This window comes from Triticum aestivum, chromosome 2B, assembly GCF_018294505.1.
Source record: "Triticum aestivum cultivar Chinese Spring chromosome 2B, IWGSC CS RefSeq v2.1, whole genome shotgun sequence".
Lineage (NCBI taxonomy): Eukaryota > Viridiplantae > Streptophyta > Magnoliopsida > Poales > Poaceae > Triticum > Triticum aestivum.
The window spans coordinates 355,732,257-355,753,584 of record NC_057798.1 but is presented as its reverse complement, the minus strand read 5'-3'; the positions used below and the strand labels follow the sequence as shown (position 1 = coordinate 355,753,584).

Genomic DNA, 21,328 nt, shown 5'->3' with positions numbered 1-21,328 from the left:
TCAGTACAGTGCTTACGGTCGAGCGGGAAGAAGAAGGAAAAGCTTTCAAAGTTCAGCGCCCAGTGTATTATTTGTCTGAAGTCTTGACTCCATCCAAGCAGAGATATCCTCATTATCAGAAGCTTGTGTATGGAATATACATGACCACAAAGAAGGTTGCTCATTATTTCTCTGATCATTCCATCACAGTCGTCAGCGACGCTCCACTATCAGAGATTTTGCACAACAGAGATGCAACTGGTCGAGTGGCGAAATGGGCGATTGAACTTCTTCCCCTTGATATCAAGTTTGAGGCAAAGAAAGCCATTAAGTCCCAGGCAATAGCAGATTTCCTCGCCGAGTGGATTGAACAGCAGCAGCCGACTGAAGTTCACTCGGAGCATTGGACCATGTTTTTTGATGGCTCTAAGATGTTGAATGGTTCCGGTGCTGGGGTTGTCCTGGTTTCCCCCAGAGGAGATAAGCTCAGATATGTGCTCCAGATTCACTTTGATTCCTCCAACAATGAGGCAGAGTATGAGGCCCTCTTATACGGATTGCGCATGGCCATTTCACTCGGCGTCCGTCGCCTGATGGTCTATGGCGATTCAGATTTAGTGGTCAACCAAGTGATGAAGGAGTGGGACGTGAGAAGCCCAGCCATGACTGGATACTGCAGTGCAGTGAGGAAGCTGGAAAAGAAGTTCGAGGGGTTGGAGCTCCATCATATACCCCGACTGAAAAATCAAGCAGCTGATGATCTAGCAAAGATAGGTTCCAAGAGAGGAGCCATTCCGAGTGGTGTGTTCTTGGAGCATATACACACTCCGTCAGTCAAAGAAGATCCTTTCACCGAAGAAGCTCCACAGCCCAAGAGTGCCACAGATCCGACTGAGGTTGAAGTCCCAGCAGTGGTCGACTTGGTCATGGAGGTCTTGGTGGTCATTCCCGACTGGACAGTTCCGTATATCGCGTATATCCTGAGAAAAGAGCTTCCGGAGGATGAGGAAGAGGCTCGACAGATCGTCCGTCGATCTAAAGCCTTTACCGTAATCAAAGGACAGTTATATAGAGAAAGCGCGACTGGAGTTGGTCAGAAGTGCATAACACCAGAAGAAGGTCGAATCATCCTTAATGATATCCACTCGGGGACCTGTGGTCATCATGCGTCCTCTCGGACCATCGTGGCCAAAGCATACCGAGCCGGATTTTACTGGCCAAAGGCGAATGAGATGGCAAAGGAAATAGTGGATAAGTGCGAGGGATGTCAGTTCTACTCGAATATGTCGCACAAGCCTGCATCAGCTCTGAAGACCATTCCACTCGTCTGGCCTTTCGCAGTATGGGGGTTGGACATGGTCGGTCCTTTGAGAACAGGTCGAAGTGGCTTCACGCATGTACTGGTGGCAGTCGACAAGTTCACCAAGTGGATTGAGGCTAAACCAATCAAGAACCTTGACGCCGGTGCTGCTGTTAGCTTCATCAGGGAACTGATATTCAGATATGGAGTCCCGCACAGCATCATTACGGATAATGGGTCGAACTTTGACTCGGAAGGAATTCAGGGATTTCTGCAACTCTCAAGGCACACGAGTCGACTACGCTTCAGTCGCCCATCCGCAGACGAATGGACAAGCAGAGCGAGCCAATGGCCTGATTCTCAAGGGATTGAAACCCCGACTGATGCGTGATCTCAAGCATGCAGCTGGAGCTTGGGTCGACGAACTTCCCTCGGTGCTTTGGGGACTGCGGACCACACCTAATCGATCGACCGGAAGAACTCCATTCTTCTTGGTCTACGGAGCTGAAGCAGTCTTGCCGAGTGATCTTCTCCACAATGCTCCTCGAGTTGAGATCTACAACGAAGCAGAAGCTGAACAAGCGCGGCAGGACGCAGTCGACCTTTTAGAGGAAGAAAGGGAGATGGCTCTGATCCGATCGACCATCTACCAACAAGATTTGCGTCGTTTCCACGCCAGAAATGTGAGGGGTCGAGCCTTCCAGGAAGGAGATTTAGTTCTCCGAGTGGATCAGAAGAAACCATCACAAGCTTGCTCCTTCTTGGGAAGGACCCTTCATCGTCACCAAAGTTCTCCACAACGGGGCGTACCGTCTTTACAACGTCGAACATAATATCGACGAGCCCCGAGCTTGGAACGCGGAACTACTCCGCCCATTTTACACTTAAGTTTATCACTCGGATGAGTTGCAATAAAGTACTCCTGTAGTTCATGGATTTCAAAATAATAGTGTCATAGTTCCTCCATAATTTTTGTCACTTTTTATTTTGTCCAATAAAATTTTCCCCTCAGTGGGTGACTTAGCCGCGAATCCGTTTCGCCTAAGTTTGTAAAAATCCTTACCGAGTGGTGAGCCAGACTCCCACTCGGAGGCTTAGCTGCGAATCCGTTTCGCCTAAGATTAAATAAAATCCTACCGAGTGGTAAGCCAGACTTCCACTCGGGGGCTTAGCTGCAGTCCAAGTACTCGCCTAAGTTATAAAAATCCTACCGAGTGGTAAGCCAGACTTCCACTCGGAGGCTTAGCTGCAGTCCAAGTACTCGCCTAAGTTATAAAATCCTACCGAGTGGTAAGCCAGACTTCCACTCGGAGGCTTAGCTGCAGCCCAAGTACTCGCCTAAGTTATAAAAATCCTACCGAGTGGTAAGCCAGACTTCCACTCGGAGGCTTAGCTGCAGTCCAAGTACTCGCCTAAGTTATAAAATCCTACCGAGTGGTAAGCCAGACTTCCACTCGGAGGCTTAGCTGCAGTCCAAGTACTCGCCTAAGTTATAAAAATCCTACCGAGTGGTAAGCCAGACTTCCACTCGGAGGCTTAGCTGCAGTCCAAGTACTCGCCTAAGATATAAAAAATCCTACCGAGTGAAGAGCAAACCTCTCACTCGGGGCTTAGCTGCAGCCCAGTGCTCGCCTAAGATATAAAAATCCTACCGAGTGAAGAGCAAACCTCTCACTCGGGGGCTTAGCTGCAGCCCAGTGCTCGCCTAAGATATAAAAATCCTACCGAGTGAAGAGCAAACCTCTCACTCGGGGGCTTAGCTGCAGCCCAGTGCTCGCCTAAGATATAAAAATCCTACCGAGTGAAGAGCAAACCTCTCACTCGGGGGCTTAGCTGCAGCCCAGTGCTCGCCTAAGATATAAAAATCCTACCGAGTGAAGAGCAAACCTCTCACTCGGGGGCTTAGCTGCAGCCCAGTGCTCGCCTAAGATATAAAAATCCTACCGAGTGAAGAGCAAACCTCTCACTCGGGGGCTTAGCTGCAGCCCAGTGCTCGCCTAAGATATAAAAATCCTACCGAGTGAAGAGCAAACCTCTCACTCGGGGCTTAGCTGCAGCCCAGTGCTCGCCTAAGATATAAAAATCCTACCGAGTGAAGAGCAAACCTCTCACTCGGGGCTTAGCTGCAGCCCAGTGCTCGCCTAAGATATAAAAATCCTACCGAGTGAAGAGCAAACCTCTCACTCGAGGGCTTAGCTGCAGCCCAGTGCTCGCCTAAGATATAAAAATCCTACCGAGTGAAGAGCAAACCTCTCACTCGGAGGCTTAGTTGCAGCCCAGTGCTCGCCTAAGTGGATTAAGGAATAAGTCGACTGCAGTGAGCGTCTTGCTTTGAACCTGCAAAAGACATTTCAAGCCAAAAGCAATCATATTCAAACATCAAATTCAAGTTCGGAACGATACCTAAAGGAACCGAAAGTGCTCAGGCGCTAAGCCTGTTAAGGTTTATCGGTTACAACTCCACTCGGCATACCGAGGCAAATTTAAAGCGTCGAGCTTAAAAGAAGTTTTTTACCCCTCCTGTGGAGGGCTGGAAGGTGCAACAAACTCATCAAGATCAATTCCATCTGCGATCCGAGTGGCAGCAGCAATGAAAGTTTCCATAAAGGACCTGAAGTCGTGTTTCTTGGTGTTGGCCACCCGGAGGGCCGCCAGCTTGTCTTCTCGCGCATCTTTGCAGTGGACTCGGGCCAGACACAGAGCAACATCTGCACCGCACCGAGCCGAGGACTTTTTCCACTCCTGCACTCGACCAGGGACCGTGTTCAAGCGAGCCATCAGCGACTCGAGGTCGTGCTGGAGTGTCTCCCTGGGCCAGAGCGTTGAGTCGATGCGAGATGTGGCGACCTTCAGCCTTGCAAGATAGTCCACGACAGCTGCAACACGGGACTCCAGTCGGAAAACATTCATGGCAACTTCGTCGTTCACCGGAGAATTGACGGGGTCAAGGTTTGGTTCCAGCCGGCTAGTCTCTTCTTCAAAGTCTTGACAAAATTCTGCAAGGGCGATCACCGAGTCAAGGCAATGGTCGAATGGAAAAATCACAGTTGAAAATGATTGTTGAGCATAAAGGTTTACCTTCAAGCATAAGGAACAGCTTCTTGGCAAGACCACTCAGGAAGGCCTCCAGATCATTTTTCTTCCCAAGAGCAGCTTTCAGATTGGTATTTTCTTGTTCAAGCTTGGTGACTGAAGCTAACTTCTCGTCAGCAAGCTTGATCTTCTCAGCTAGTTCAAGGTCTTTTTTCTGTTGGGCCTCCTTCACCTTACCTGCAAGTTACAGCAAGATCAGATTTTGAAACAAATAAAGGGAAAAAGCAGTCGTCGAGGTCTCACCAAACATACCTTTGGTCTCCTCCTTTGCCTTCGTCAGATTCTCCTGAGCCAGCTTCAAATCCAGCTCGAGCTGAATGTGCTTGTTTTCCAGCTCAGTGTAGCGAGCCGCAAGGTCACAGGATCTCTGCGAAGAATCAATCGACTAAATGTCAAAGATAATTCACTTCCGAGTGGAAAAGGAAAAATCATGCGTTTCTAAGACTACAGCCGAACACAAGCATTCGACCGTAGTCTCGGGGACTACACCCAGTGGGTGCACTCAGCGTGCCCCCACTAATCCTATTGAAGACAGAGTCGACCAGTCGACCTCAAAAAAAAACAAGATGTATTCTTTAAGACTGTAATCGACTGCAAGCAGTCGACCACAGTCTCGGGGACTACACCCAGTGGGTGCACTCAGCGTGCCCCCACCGGTTTGCGAAATCCATTCGCCATAGTCGAATGACGGAAAGACTGAACTTATAAAGCCTAAGGCCGACTGCCAGCAGTCGACCTTAGCCTTGGGGACTACACCCAGCGGGTGCAATCGACACACCCAGTGGGTGATTACTATAAATTCTGGAAAGAAAAGTTTTTGATAGCATATCCTAACAGAACAAGTGGTGGTCGACTGACCTGAACATTGCTTTGAAGGGCGGAACTGGCGTCGTAAGCTGCCTGGCTCGCATCCCGGATGGTCTTCAACTGCTCCATCATGATCCCTGCCTGGCGTATCGCCTCCTTCGCGGCGCCAGCTTGGTCCTCTGGGACGTGGTGCGTCGTGAAGAGGGAGGGCTGCAGAGCACTCGTCAGTGGATCTGCGAAGGACACAGTGTGTCGAGTGGTGTTCTCTTCCTCCGCGACCAGAGTCTCAGGCACCGTCACATCCTGGGGCACCCTGCCGGCAGACGTTTTCCTACTCCTTCTGTGCTTCAGCGGTTCCTCATCTTCATCATCATCAGGGAGAGTGATAACAACATTGGATGGAGCTACAGAAAAGAATCAGAGTTAGAGATCATGAGTCAGTCGACTAGAAACGGTGTTAAGAGTATAGTACCAGGTTTTGAGGTTGCTGCGTCCTCCATCTCATGGTCGTCAGCCCGGGCTGAGGTCTCAGAAGTAGCAGCACTGCAACTCCAAAGAATCAGTCGACTAACTCCAGCGCCAACCAGAGATAAAGTTCGCACAAAACAAGAAGACTTAAGCAGCATGATTACCCTGATATGGTGGGGATGGACACCTTCATCTTCGGCAGGAGCTTGGTCGGCTTTGACGGGGCCGCCCTGGGCTGCTTCGACGCCTTTTCAGTCGGCGCCGGAGAGGTGGTCCGAGGGCGCTTGGTCGACTGTGTAACAGTCGCAACCCCCTTGCCACGTTCAGTCGCAGGGTCATGGACAAGCTTCGACCGCCTTTCCGAGCGCGGTGGTGCGACCTCCTCCTCCTCCTCTTCCTCGTCCTCATCGTCATCATCATCATCGTCATCATCATCATCATCATCCTCAGCGGCGTCCGAGTCCCACTCCTCCTCCTGGCTCTCGCCCCCGCTCGCTTCTCCCTCCTCGGTCGGAGCCTGTGCTCCATTGGGCATCGAGTACAGCTCAGTGAGGGCCTGATAGACATCAAGACAAAGATCAGTCGACCGATCGGCAGAGAAAACAGAAATAAATGTGACGAGAATACAATGGGAAGTGGAGCAGACATACCTTGTTTGGATCACTGTGGCAGTCGAGTGGAGGAATCCTTCTGGCTCCGCGAGGGTTATCCTTGTTCCCAGTAACAGCGGCCATCCACCTTTCCAGAGTGGCATCGTCGACTGCTTCTGGATTGACCCGAGTCACATCCTCAGTCCCGCAGTACAACCACATGCAATGGCTCCGGAACTGAAGAGGCTGGATACGACGCCTAAGAAAAACCTCCAGGAGATCCATACCCGTCACTCCCTCCCGAACCAACTGAACTACACGCTCCATCAGCATCTTCACGTCAGCTTTCTCCTCCGGAATCACCTTCAGAGAGGAGGGCTTGTTCACTCGGCCCATGGTGAACTGAGGGAGTCCACTCGACTGCCCCGGCGTCGGCTGATCCTGGCAGTAGAACCAGGTCGACTGCCAGCCTCTGACTGACTCGGGAAATGTCATGGCTGGGAAGGTGCTCTTGTTCCTCACCTGGATCCCCAGACCCCCACACATTTGGACAACTCGGGTTTTTCGTCGCCTGGGCTCGCCTTCTTCACGGTCTGAGAGCGACACGTGAATATGTGCTTGAACAAGCCCCAATGCGGTCGACAACCCAGAAAACTCTCACACATGGACACAAACGCGGCAAGATAGGCGATAGAATTCGGGGTGAAGTGGTGGAGTTGCGCTCCAAAGAAGTTCAAGAAACCACGGAAGAAAACGCTCGGCGGCAAAGAAAATCCGCGGTCGACATGGGTAGCCAGAAGCACGCACTCACCCTCTTCCGGCTGGGGCTGCCACTCTTTCCCCGGAAGCCTTGCAGCTCCATGGGGATCAGGCCCTCGTTGGCCATGTCGAGGAGATCCTTCTCCGTGATGGTCGATTGGATCCAATCTCCCTGGACCCAGCCTTTCGGCAGGCGAGATCTAGACGAAGACCCGCCGCGACTGGTGGATCTCCCCTTCGCCTTCTCCGTCGCCGACGCCTTCTTCGCGCGTTCCAGCGCCGCCGTCTTCTCCTTGACCATGGCTGCCGGCGAGACGCGCGAGGAGAAGTTGTGCGGAGGCGAGAGCGAGCGCGTTGGGCGGAGACGAAGGGAGCAGAGAGAGAATGCTGAGGCACTGCTCAAAAAACCCTCGCCGGGCGCATTTATAAGATCCCTTCCGAGTGGATGACAGGTGGGCCCGGTCGATCTAATCATATCCTGAAACAGTTGCGCGGACGTGATACGTGGCGAAAAAAGCGGCGCGGGGATCGAGGCGTCTATGCCCTGTCCCATCCGAGCGCCGCGGTCCGCCCCGCTTCGCGCGCTTCCCCAAATTTCGTATCCCGCGGAATCCGCGAACGGCAGATCGGTCTGCCAGACGCGGGATTTCCTGCGATCCGTCGCTCGGAAATCGGCGAAGTCCAAAAGATCACTCGACGAAGGAAAAGAATGGATCGAGTCGACTGAAGAAAAGTTGCTCACTATCAACAAAGAGATTTTTTGGTTCAAAACAACGCACGACCAGTATGCGAAGGCTAATCGGAAACAGCATCAACTCCTTCATCACTCAAGCCTCAATCCATTCGGGGGCTAATGATGGAGTCATGTACCTAGGGTAGGGTCACAGACCTGATCTAAGTACCCTGCCCAAGGACACCCTTAGAAGAGATCACCTTCCAGTCGACCTACGAGGGACTCACTCGACTGACTTGAAGGACTCGACCACGAAGACTCACTCGACCACCAGAAGGTCAAGAGGCACTCTGCACTGCAACGGTCTGTAATTAAGTAGACTTTATGATAGTAAAGGCACTTTATGTGGGGCGTTACCAGTAACGCCTCGGACTTAATGTACCTTAAACCCTTCATTACGTGGGTTGGCTGGGGTCCTGGCGCACTCTATATAAGCCACCCCCCTCCACAGGCAGAAGGGTTCGGCACCCTTGTAATCCATATACACATAATCCACTCGACCGCCTCCGGGCTCCGAGACGTAGGGCTTTTACTTCCTCCGAGAAGGGCCTGAACTCGTACATCTCTTGTGTTTACAACCTCTCCATAGCTAGGACCTTGCCTCTCCATACTTACCCCCCACTCTACTGTCAGACTTAGATCCACGACACGCCCTGCTCGCATCTACCGAATCGTTATTTACCTTTACTGTATCGTTTCACCTTGTCGTCACTATTTACTTTCCTCCCATGCCAGCTGAGCTACTTAAGCCAGCCCTCTCCTTTGTAACCGTATGCCATTTCTGAGAATTCTTTCTACCAAACACTTTACAGCTAATATAGCATATACCATTTGATGCTTATACTCTCGTGCTCAAGTTACAAACCCTAGCTTTCCCCCAAGTCGACCTCGATCTGGTTATGGGGCGTGACAATTGGTATCATGAGCCTGGTCGCTCCTTGGTGGCGTAGTGTTCTGCGTGAGGCAAGTAATTTCCCACCGTCCGCACCCTCTCTTGCGGCGGTGGGGTATGGCGTCGTGGCGACGGGGTTGGTAGGGGTGCGGGCGGCGGTAGACCCATTCGGCAACAGCTCGTGGTGCAGGATTGGTTGCCGGAACACATCGTTTTGGTGCTAAAATCCCTGGTCCTACAGCGGGTGGTGTTGCACAGCGGCGGCGAGATTCATCGGCGCCGGAAGGGTCCAGAACTTCAGATCGGGTTTCTGCAACTGGTTGTAAAATGCCTCTGACACTCCGGGATCAGGATGGGGCGCGCGAAGACGTGGGTGGATGAAGGTGACATACCTGATTTGCTTGCTATGAACGGCGATGTGTTGCAAAATCGAGAAGACACGACCGAACTTAAAGGTGATATGGAGGATCTGCGCAAGGATGTCCATGCCGCCATCTTTGTCCTGAATCAACAGTTGGCAACTATGGCCGATCGCCGATGTGCTCAAGAGTTTTGTACCGAATCGAGCCTCCCCTTCAGTGCCACCGGGTCAAAATCAGAAGGCTCCAGCGACTGAAGCTCCTCAAACATTAACCGAAGAGCCGAAGCAGGACACCAGCACTAGGCCTCTCACTGAAGAACTTTGCAAGCGTTTGGCTATTGAACAGGAGAAAACCAAACAGTTTGCGCTTCAGATGCCTCCAAACTGAACGAATAAATCAGTGCATTGAGAATTGCCTGAGATGTATGACATCAACTGAACCAAAGAAGTGGACATTGCACCTAGTCGATCTGCTCTGCCAGTGAGCCAGGCCCGAGCGATGCAGCTCGAGCGCACGTGGTGGCTCTGGCCGTGCTAGCCTGTAAGTGCAAACGCACGTGTTTTTGTTTCACTCACCTCCCTAATCACCTTGACATGATACCTTCTGATCTGCACAATGGTGCTTCGATTCGAAATAAGCTCTACGCGAAAAAGATGCACATCGACGTTGTAGTTCCATTCAGACGATCAGTTCCTAATTTCAAGGACTGTATATCTTGAATTTCATGCTAGTGTTTGGAGGTTTTTAGACAAATTTTGGCAAAATGTTCGCATCCGGTCGACCGTTTGAAATTCCCTTTGACCACTAGCTTCATCTTGCTGTTACACACGACTTTCGTGTAGCATGTTTTATGTTTTGATGATCGTAGACGAGTAGATCTATCCTATTATACCACACAATCGTGTTCATGTGGGCATGTTATGAAAACCAATGAATTTTGGCAAAATCTTTGCACCCGGTCGACTGTTTGAAATTTCACACGACTTTCCTGTTGTACGTTTTCTGTTTCGATGGTCGTAGATGGGTAGATCTATATCTCCCTACTGACTGTGCATCCGTGTCACACCTGGGCGTCAGTGGGCTGAAAAATGATTCGCGCCCAGTCCGTTTCATGAACGTTGGATGAGCATCCGAGGGCTGCCACCTTCTGGCCTTCTTTTCTTTCTTCAGCACCCCGTTTCTGCTCTAGGTAAGTTCACCACGTGGATAAGAGGTGAGATTAATCATCTGTGCGTGCATAACCAAACAGCAGCGTGTTGCATCTGAGGAGAAAATGCTTGTGACCAAACAATCTTGTGTATTTCTTCTCAGCCTGGCTGAGGAGGATGCAGGTAACCAAACAATCTGCACAACATGGTTTTTACCCTGTATTCACCGCCAGGCCAACTCAGCCAGGCTCACCGGAGACGAGAAAGTGGTGCTGGTAGCCAAACAGGCAATAATTGCTTGTACCTGGCATTTGCAGTGTTTCTCCGCCGTTCCCTTGTTGAAGGCATTGTTTAGAGTTTGATCAGACTTGATCTTCAAGGTGAAAACCCATTATCTGGCCTTAAATGGTTGGATTCGGCAACGGCGGCGCTTGCATGTTGTTCCCTTACCGGAAGGAACCGTTCCTTTTGTGAGAACTATTCTCATAGTCTATGTGTTGTCAAGGGATGGTCGGTGTTGCTGCTTGTCGTGGATCACCATTGCTCATCCCCCCCCCCCTCTTTTTTGTAATAATTTGGCTGTGTGCATCCTCAATGTCTTGATATCATGCAACGGTGGCGCTTGCATGTCCTTGCTCTTGATATCATGTTGTTGTAGAGGCCGGGTGTAATTGGTGTCTTCTCTATATTAATAGAGAACTCTTTATCGGAAAAATGTTATTAGCGGAAGTAGGACTACATTAAAAAGGAGATATAACTATCCAAGCAAGTTATAATAATTTGTTAATGGGAAAGAAGTAGTCTGAATTTGTTATTCAGTCGATCCAGTGTGTGTGGCCATATTTTAGCATGCTACCATCCAGTAAGTTTGATTGGGCAACAGCCATGAAGTTCTTAAAATTTTATTTCGGACCATCATTTCATCTGGCGTTCTCATTCAAATGCACCCCCCTGTAATAGACATTAGTACTGTTCTTCAACGGCGTAGCCAGGAATTGTGGACACCCCGGACTGACTGCTTATGGCCTGGGCTGCCTGGGGCCCAGCAATGCCTTTGCTGTTCTTCATCTCTAGATATTCTTTGCGCAATCCAACATGTATTTCATACGGCAAAACATTTTATGCACACACATTTCGACACAAGTACATAATTTCTTGGTTTGATTTCTTTGACTAGCTTATAAGGATTTCTGATTGTTCTCCTTTGTGCATATTTCTTTTGAAGCTTTCCTTGTACTCCCTCCGTTCCTAAATATTTGTCTTTTTAGAGATTTCAAATGGACTACCACATACGGATGTATATAGACATATTTTAGAGTGTAGATTCACTCATTTTGCTCCGTATGTAGTCACTTGTTGAAATCTCTAGAAAGACAAATATTTAGGAACGGAGGTAGTATACGTCTAAGATCCTGTTGGCATTTACTGAGTTTTAACTCTTTGATTTTCCACTGTTGTACTTATTTTCTCTGCAGTGAGCTGGAGCTTAAACCTGAGGGAAAACTTTCTGTTACTGTAGTAAAAGCAACATCTCTGAAGAATAAGGAGTTGATTGGTAAATCTGATCCCTACGTGACCCTGTATGTGCGTCCCATGTTCAAGGTCAAAACAAAAGTCATAGATGACAACCTAAATCCTGAATGGAATGAAACATTTGAACTGATTGTTGAAGACAAGGAAACCCAATCTGTCATTTTTGAGGTAATTCTACGTTGTCCCTCCCCTCATCCTTTGAAGATGCGACTGCATTGTATTTCCCGGGAAAATAATGGGTCGTTCTCAACCAAATCTGTTTACAATATGTATTTCGCGGATGCAACGCGATGTAGCTTGGCTGATGCTATTTGGCACAACAAGGCCCCTCTCAAGTGCAACACGATTAAGATATTCACTAGCTAAATGCCTGTGCTTTGCTACGGGCAACAAAATAATATTAATGCAATTTTTTTACACCCAAATATTGAGTGTTTTTAAGACTTACATGAAGGGCAACTTGGTCAGTAATAACATTGACAATTATTAGTTTATTTGCCATCACGGTTAACTTAGTTATGCTGCTTCGCCAGATATGGTACAAACTATATTATGATTTTACACACACCTCAACTCTCTTGGTACCAAGTTAATTATTTTACACAGAGAACTGAATTGGATTTACACATTATAATGGCAAGTTGAGCGTTGTATAGCAGCAATGAGTGTCATGTCTCATATGTCATCATATGCCACACCCGCTTATTCCAGAGTTGTTATTAATCCTCTAGGAGAAATTTATTTGACACACCTACCTTTTTCATATGCTTTGAATTAGGCTTAGATCAATATTTAATATGATACACAGTTATACACATGCATGGCGTCAATGACAAATAGATTTCTGAGTGAACAATATAGATGAGCTCCAGCAAACCTTGGAGGAACACGAGTGAGGACTGAGTAGTCGGACGCGAAGCCATGGCACATGGCACACAACCACACGCGTAATCTCTCCGCTTCTGCCATTCTCATTGAGCACCACAAGCTTGTTGAACGAGTAGCAGCCTTTCCGGCGAGCTCAGGCTGTTGGCTGCATGCGCTGCCTTACCATTTGACCTCCACGCGTGCCCCCCGCAACAACATTAGTTGCCTTGGGGCACAGGCTTTGAGGGTGATGAGGTGGGAGGCGCAGGTGGACGAGCCTGTTGTGCATCCAAGATGAAGGGATTGAACCATCACCATCGCAGTGCAGGCCACCGGGGAGCGTCCTGCTACATCTGTAGTTCAGGTATCTAAAACTGAACCTACATTGGACTCATTGGCTAGTGCAGCGCACGAGTTGGGCCATGGGCCATGTAATCCAGCGAGGGCCCAAGGGCATGTAGCTACTTAAGTGTGCGTGAGACCACAGTTAAGGTTTTACCAATAAGAAAGTTGCGGCTACTCGCTCTCACCCTCTCGTGCTTCCTCACTTGCTCCCTCTCTCTTCTCACCTAGTCCCCTCCTCTCGATCCCCAATCCATCAGGCATTACATAGCCTTCCAAATTTTTTTCTTCTACCTCTGATCGCCGCCGCCGCTCTCAAATTGTCTTGACCAGTCGGTAACATCCACCGTGTTAAGTGCGGTTCATCTCGGTGAATCGCTTGAAATCCTGCATGGGATTCGATCTGGTTCGGAACGAGACGACAACTCCGCCATCCAAACTGTTCGCTCAGAGCTGCCACGTCTTCTCGGCCATGGTGGAAACCACTGACCTGTTGAAGATGCTGCTCGAAACCGTCATCCGTCCCTCGACGCGAATCAAACCACCGCTGACCAACGCGTCGAGGCTCAGCTCGCTTACAACAAGCAGTTTTCTCACGAGCTCAAAAATCTCGCCAAACAGATCAACCTCACCCAAGTGGATGTCAACGAGGTGCGCAAGTCCACTCCCACCATCAATTCTGTAGCAGCAGCAACTGCGGGTGCCATATCACCCACCCGGTGCCACAACCATCACCGATCCGATGGTTACACCACCAGCCACGGCTCACGCATCGCCGCTCTATACCGGCAGGGCAGCACAACTACGTTTTGCGTGCCTCGTCAACCGCGAGCCGCCACTGCTCCCGACGCTGCACCAAGACCATGACCCAGCGCCCCACTTCACCAAACCGCTGAAGCATGACTTTTCGTGGTTTGATGCCAATGCACGCGCATCTGGCTCGAGCGATGCGTCTCCTACTTTGAGCTCTACTAGGTGCCGCCACACAACTGGGTCACCATCGCGGCGTTGTACATGGATGGCTTGGCCGCGATGTGGCTCCAAGCATTTCGGTAAACACATCGGGGGCTCACGTCTCACGTGGTCTGCGTTCTGAGCAGCGCCCCATGAATTGTCACTGGCTCGAGGAGACTATCGTGTTCGTTGCCGAGGGAAACATGGTTTAGTTACATGGCGTCCAGACAACCAATCTCCCACTCATCTCGGAGCTTGACGCCTATGAGTTGCATCGCATGGAAGCGGCGAATGACATATGGATCGTGGCAGTGGTGACTGTCGCTCCACCTAACGCGGACGTCGCTAAGCCTGTGCCGACGATCATTCAGAAGCTACTCGAGGACTTTGAAGATGTGTTTGTCGAGCCATCTGGACTGCCACTACGACGCCAGCATGATCACGGGATCAACCTCGAGCCAGGCACGCCCCCAATCAACACTGGACCCTATCGATACTCGCCTGCTCAAAAGGAAGAGATCAAGAAGCAAGTTCAAGACTTGCTCCAGTCTGGTGTGATCATGCACAGTATGAGCCCGTATGCTGCTCCTGTTCTGCTGGTCAAGAAGAAAGACGGTAGTTGGAGATTCTGCATCGACTTTCGCCACCTCAACAAGATCACCGTCAAGAACAAATTTCCTCTTCTAGTCATCGACGAACTCCACGACGAGCTTGCGGGTGCATCTTATGTTTCCTAGGTAGACCCCTTCGTGCGGGCTACCACCAAATTCGCATGCGTGCCGAGGACGAGGAGAGGATGGCTTTCAAAACCCATCATGGCCATTTCCACTTTAGGGTGATGCCTTTCGGCCTCACCAACGCGTCGGCAACGTTCCATCGCTTCATGAACACCATCTTCACCAAGTTTTTCCGTAAGATTGTCATCATATTTCTCGACAACATCCTCATCTTCAGCATTGACCTTTTTTGCCAAGTTTATCCATAAGTTTGTCATCATATTTCTCGACGACATCCTCGTCTTTCAACACTGACCTGCAGGAGCATGAGCAATACTTTAGCATGGTGCTCTCCATTCTCTGCAGTAGGAACTGTACGTCAAGGCCTCCAAGTGCTCTTTTGCATAGCGGAGCATCGACTACTTGGGCCATGTGATCTCCAAGGATGGAGTCGCCAGCAAGACCAGTGCAATGCATGCCTGGCCCATACCAACTGAAGCTTCATGCACTAGTCAACGCAACCAACAACCCAAACTAATGGAAAGGGCTAAGGCAATCCACATATACACTTCAACACCCTCTCTCACGTGTGACGCGAAAAGTCAACACGTGGATAGACAGAGAGGTATGGCTCAAGAGGCCTATATGTGGACACAAAGGGGGAACCCAAATTTTGGTTAAATTGCGGAAGCCAGGATTTTAACTCAAGACCTTAGGCCCTGTTTGATAACAAAGTATTTTTGGAGTATTTCAAGAATACTGCAGTTTCTCGAAATACCTTAGTTTTAATTACTATGAACTGTTTGGCTATGACTGAAAACTGTGGTATTAAAACTACAGTATTTACAAAACCACGATATTTTCTCTGTTTTAAAAAAAGGACCCTCGACCTCTTTTTTAAAAACAGAGCATGCGGAAGAAAGTAAGAAAGACCGCATGGTTTATCTTCTTCCTCCCTCTAAGCTGCAGCCACCATGTTGTTTCTGGACATCGTCTCCGTCAGGGACAAACCAAGAGACGTCAAAGGAGAGAAGAGCGTGAGATGTTGATATTTGTCCTCCACCTCTCCGCGCTGGCCGCTGGCACCTGCCTTTGTGGCCGCTTTGTTACCCCTCCTATTGCACAGTGCCAGCTAAGAGGAACGAGGCACCCTTGAACTTGGAGAGCGAGCCCACGTTTAGTCGCCGGCAGCTATGCTTCGTGTTCAAGTGCCTTCTTTTCCTGTAAGCTAGCTTTGTGCATGGTAATTCAGTGCATGCAGCTGGTTGTTATGCATGTCCATTCAGTGCGTCTAGCTAGCTAGCTAGCAACATGCACACTGCAACTGCTTCATATGCTAGTTAGCTAATTTACGTTGGTGCACATAAGCACTTGCCAAACGGGTCACAGTATTCTCAATACTTTAAAATACTTTGGTATGTGAAAACTGTGGTATCTTGTACCTATTGGCAAAAATACTGTGGTTTTCAATACTTTGGTTTTTCTAGTACTTTGCTATCAAACATAGCCTTAGGCTCTGATACCATGTTAAGCTTCATACACTAGCCAACACAACCAAAAGCCCGAACTGATGGAAAGGGCTAGGCAATCCACATATGCACTTCAACACCAACCACCGCCATGGAGCTTCGGGTTTACTTGGGCTCACCGGGTACTACCGGAAATTCGTCCCCAGCTATGGTGTCCTTACTCACCTCCTGGCCAAGAAGGGCTCAATTGGGACGAGCGAACCCAAGAGACGTTTGATCTCCTTAAGCAAGCCACGGCTCGGACGCCCATGCTCCCTTTGTTGGACTTCTCCCAGCCGTTTGCCATCGAGATGGACGCCTGTGACACGGGCATGGGCGCGGTGCTCATGCAGGACGGTCACCCTGTGGCTTACATGAGCAAGGCATTGGGCATCAGGAACCAGAAGCTATCGACCTACGAAAACGAATTTCTCGCCGTGAACAAATGGCGAGCCTATCTCTAGCACGGGCCATTTGAAAATGTCACCAACACAAGAGCACGTGTGCCCTGGGCGACCAACAGTTGGGCACGAAGCTCCAGCGCAAGGTAATGTCAAAACTTGTCGGCCTTCAGTTCACACTCCGGTAAAAGAAGGGCACGGACAATGGGGCAGCCAATGCGCTCCGCACATGGGGCACTAGCTCGCACTCAACGCGCTCTCCATCTGCCAACCACAATGGCTATAGGAGGTAGACAACTCCTATGAAACAGACGCGACACACAAAGAGCTCCTCGCCCAGCTGGCGATCCAAAGCCCTGGCGACCAAGGCTGCGTGTTGCGTCAAGGAATCATTCACCAAGGTGACCGGCTCTGGATCGGCGCCAAAACAGCTCTCCAACCAAGCTCATTTCGGCGCTTTATGACAGTGTCGTGGGAGGCCACTCCGGGATCGCGGCGACCTACCAATAGGTGCGCAAACTCTTCGCCTGGCCTGGCCTCAAGCGTGCGGTCGGGGACTTTGTTCGTCGGTGCCTCGTCTGCTAGCAGGCCAAGCATGAGCATCGTCACCCGGCGGGGAAGCTTTAGTCGTTGCCAATTCTGATCGAGCCATGGCATGATCTGACCAAGGACTTCATCGATGGTCTGCCCAAGTCGGAGGGCTACGACACAATCATGGTCATCGTCGACCGGCTCACCAAGTTCGCCCACTTTGTGCCACTGTGCCACCCCTTCAACGCGGCGCAAGTGGCTCAGGCCTTCCGGGATTCGATCATCAAGCTCCATGGAATACCACACTCCATCGTCTCTGATCATGACAAGGTGTTCATGAGTGTCATGTGGCGAGCACCTCACCGCCGCCATCACAAAGCTCCTGTACTCAACGACGTACAATGCTCAAACCAATGGCCAGAGTGTCACGCCCAATATGCGACCCTATCCAAAAGGAACTCGAAGGTCCCATCAAGGGTAGACCCGCATATTGAAACGCTTTTGCAAGGTGGATATCATTACATCAACATTACATAATAGATGGGGATACAAACATAAGGCATACAATGCCACTCGAATACAACATCACAATACATAAGAGCATCATCCGGCTACGGATGAAACACAAACAGAAACTCAACGACATCCACCCTGCTAGCCCAGGCTGCCGACCTGGAACCTATCCCCTGATCGAAGAAGAAGCAGAAGAAGAACTCCAACACAAGCAAACATCGCTCTCGCGTCAAGATCATCGCATAACCTGTACCTGCAACTGTTGTTGTAGTAATCTGTGAGCCACGAGGACTCAGCAATCCCATTACCATGGGTATCAAGACTAGCAAAGCTTAAAGGGAAAGGAAGGGGTAAAGTGGTGAGGTTGCAGCAGCGACTAAGCATATATGGTGGCTAACATACGCAAATAAGAGCGAGAAGAGAACAAGCGGAACGGTCGTGAAACTAGCAATGATCAAGAAGTGATCTTGAACTCCTACTTACGTCAAACATAACCCAGAAACCGTGTTCACTTCCCGGACTCCGCCGAGAAGGGACCATCATGGCTACACACACGGTTGATGCGTTTTAATTCGGATCTGGCGTCAAGTTATCTACAATCGGACATTAACAAATTCCCATCTGCCTATAACCGCAGGCACGGCTTTCGAAAGATTATACCCTGCAGGGGTGTCCCAACTTAGCCCATGATAAGCTCCCGCGATCAACGAAGGATATACCTTCTTCCAGGAAGACCCGATCAGACTCGGAATCCCGGTTTACAAGACATTTTGACAATGGTAAAACAAGACCAGCAAAGCCTCCCGCTGTGCCGACAAATCCCGATAGGAGCTGCACATATCTCGTTCTCAGGGCACACCAGAAGAGCCAGACGTCGGGTTGGCATAGACCCTGGTTGCCCAGGGGGCGCCGGACATCGCTCGGTTTGGACCAACACTTAGACAAGCGTTGGCCCGGGGGGGCTAAAATAAAGATGACCCTCGGGTTGGCCGACCCAAGGGAAAGATATATGTGGTGGTGAGGCAAATGGTAAAACCAATGTTGGGCCTTGCTGGAGGAGTTTTATTCAAAGCGAACTGTCAAGGGGGTCCCATAAATCACCCGATCGCGTAAGGAACGCAAAATCCTGGAACATAACACTGGTATGACGGAAACTAGGGCGGCAAGAGTGGAACAAAACACCAGGCAAAAGGCCAAGTCTTCCACCCTTTACCAAGTATATAGATGCATTAATAATATAAGAGATATTGTGATATCCCAACCAAAATCCTGTCCGCCATGGAGCAATCTTCAACTTCACCTGCAACTAGCAACACTATAAGAGGGCTGAGCAAAGCGGTAGCATGGCCAAATATGGGAGGCTTGATGAGCAAAAGATAGGTAACGCAGCATAGCGATAGAACGAAGCAACTAGCATATCAATGATAGTAGTGAGATCCAGGGTAGCGGTCATCTTGCCTGAAATCCCGCAAGGAAGAAGAACGAGTCCATGAAGAAGACGGACGGATGAAGCCGAACCAAGCGTAGACGAACGAATCCTCACGATCGCAACGAAACAGGAACTATCAAAAAGAAGCACACAACATGGTAAACACACCACACATGAACAAGGCATGATGCACAACAAGCATGATGCATGACAAAACTACATGAAGCTACTCATGGCAAGAGATGATGCAAACCAAAGCAACACATCAAAGCAAGTTTAAATGAGGCCGGGAACAACATATAACAATTCCGGTAAATTGTCATATGCATATTTCGAAATTGGTCCAGATCTGAATAAACCTTATGTTCAAGTTGTTAAACAGCAAGTTAAGATGCACCAAGATGATCTACACGAGATTCTAGTCAAGTTACATATAAAGTTCATTTAGTTCGGAGCTACGGCCTAGAAGATATGAGCAACACAAGTTAAACATGACATTGATGCAAAATGCACCCAAACATCAAGCAAACACACCAAAACAAGGATGCAACATGATAATATGAAACTACATGCAACTATAAGCAAATTTTATATAGAGCACACTCAAAACGGAGCAACGGTTCAACACATGCACACTATACAAGTTTAAAGGACAATCTGTCCAAAACAGCAACTAGGCATATTGCAAGCATCAAAACAACATGCTACAGGACCTCAACAAGAAAACAAAAGGCATGGGCATGATTTACAGGTAAAGCATAACAAAACATGAACACTGAGCTATCTCCAGAAATCACTAGAACATGCTCAAACACATATGGTAAGATTGCAAGTTATAACAATTTCAGACTTTGCAGAAAATAACATCAGGTTGCAATGTTTAGAGCTATCAAACAACATGTTACAGGAACTTATAATAGCAAAACAAGACATGGCATGGTTCTACTCAAAGCATAGATCAAAAGTGCCTTAGTGATCATAAGCCAAAAAGGATCAGAAAATATGATGGCACCCATGTAAACATAGCAAGTTATAATACAGATTCAATCATGGCAGAAACAGAATTATGAAGGTATGTAGATGAGCTTGTACCACTCACCACAGAGCAAAACATGGCATGGCAAGGCAACCAACAGTAAGAAGGCATGTTTGTGAAGCTAAGCATGGCAAGAGCAAGTTCATAGGGTACATGGATCACTAGCAAAACACATGGCAACAACTGAACTTAATGTTAACAGGCTGACAGCAACATTATTTAGCAACTTTGGAGCAAGATATGAACAAGCTACAGGAAGCTATAAATGCAACCAGGGGCATGGATGGATAAAGCATGACATGTAAAACAAAACATATTTAGTGATCATCTCCAGATTATGCATAGAATGACTAGTAGCAACATGTTTATATAGCATCACGAAATAACAGATTGAGCCTAGCAAAACAGCAACATCAAGTACCCTATTTAACAAGCTCGATTCACTCACCATAAGTCATTGCATGACAAGATAAGCATAGCATCAGCAAGAAGACGTGTTTATGAAACAAACCAAGGCAAGAACAAGTTCATAGCATGCAAGGATCAACTACAACAACCTTGGCAAAATTGAATAACATGTAAACAATCTGCCAGGAAACATTTAAAGCAAAAGTAGAGCACTAAAATGACATGCTAGACTACTCCATAATTGCCAACAGGGGCATGAATGGATAGAAAATAACCATATGTTCAAAATATTCTTACTGAAGTATCTCAAAATATGCATGGATCTCTCTGTAGCATCAAGTTTACATGGCATCAAAATAACAACAGAACAGGGACTAAAATCAGCAACATCACGAAGCCTACTTTGCATGCTTGTGCTAGTCACCACATTGATCACAAAAATACATGGTAAGCACCTCTATAAAGAAGACATGACATAGTTCAAAACACATGTAGACATCAACCTCATAAGATGCACACATCAATCATGGCAAAAATGACAAAAGAGCTCGTTCTGTTAACAGACAGCAGAAAACATCATGAAGCACTCTTGCAACGATGATTCAGGCATCAAGATGAGCTCAAATGAACATGATGCAATGGAATAAAATGAAGTACTCGTTGAGACGAACAATTTGACATATTACACGCACAAAACGGAGCTACGGATGCAGAGATACGACATGATGAACAAGGCATGAAATGTCAAAATGTCGGGGACTTACTGGAATTCGGGGAAGGGGAAAGTCAACCTTGTTTTGGATCTGGATCTGGGGGCTGAGGACACGGACTTCGAGGCGCCGGAGTAGCTCGCCGAAGACGGGGCCGGAGGTGGCCGGGGAGGCACGGGGAGGGGCTGGCCCGGCCGGATCCGGCGCGGCGGCGGCGGAGGACGGCGCGGGTGCGGACGGCGGAGCCCT

General features: G+C 48.9%; 1 protein-coding gene across 1 annotated transcript in view; it reads left to right on the top strand.

Moving 5' to 3' along the window:
- LOC123044927 (calcium-dependent lipid-binding protein) overlaps positions 1-21,328 on the top strand; it is a 52,577-nt gene that overhangs the window by 13,137 nt on the left and 18,112 nt on the right. The window contains exon 9 of the mRNA XM_044467806.1: positions 11,607-11,832. Within this exon, the coding sequence (XP_044323741.1) occupies positions 11,607-11,832 (226 nt within the window). The remainder of the gene's footprint in view (positions 1-11,606; positions 11,833-21,328) is intronic.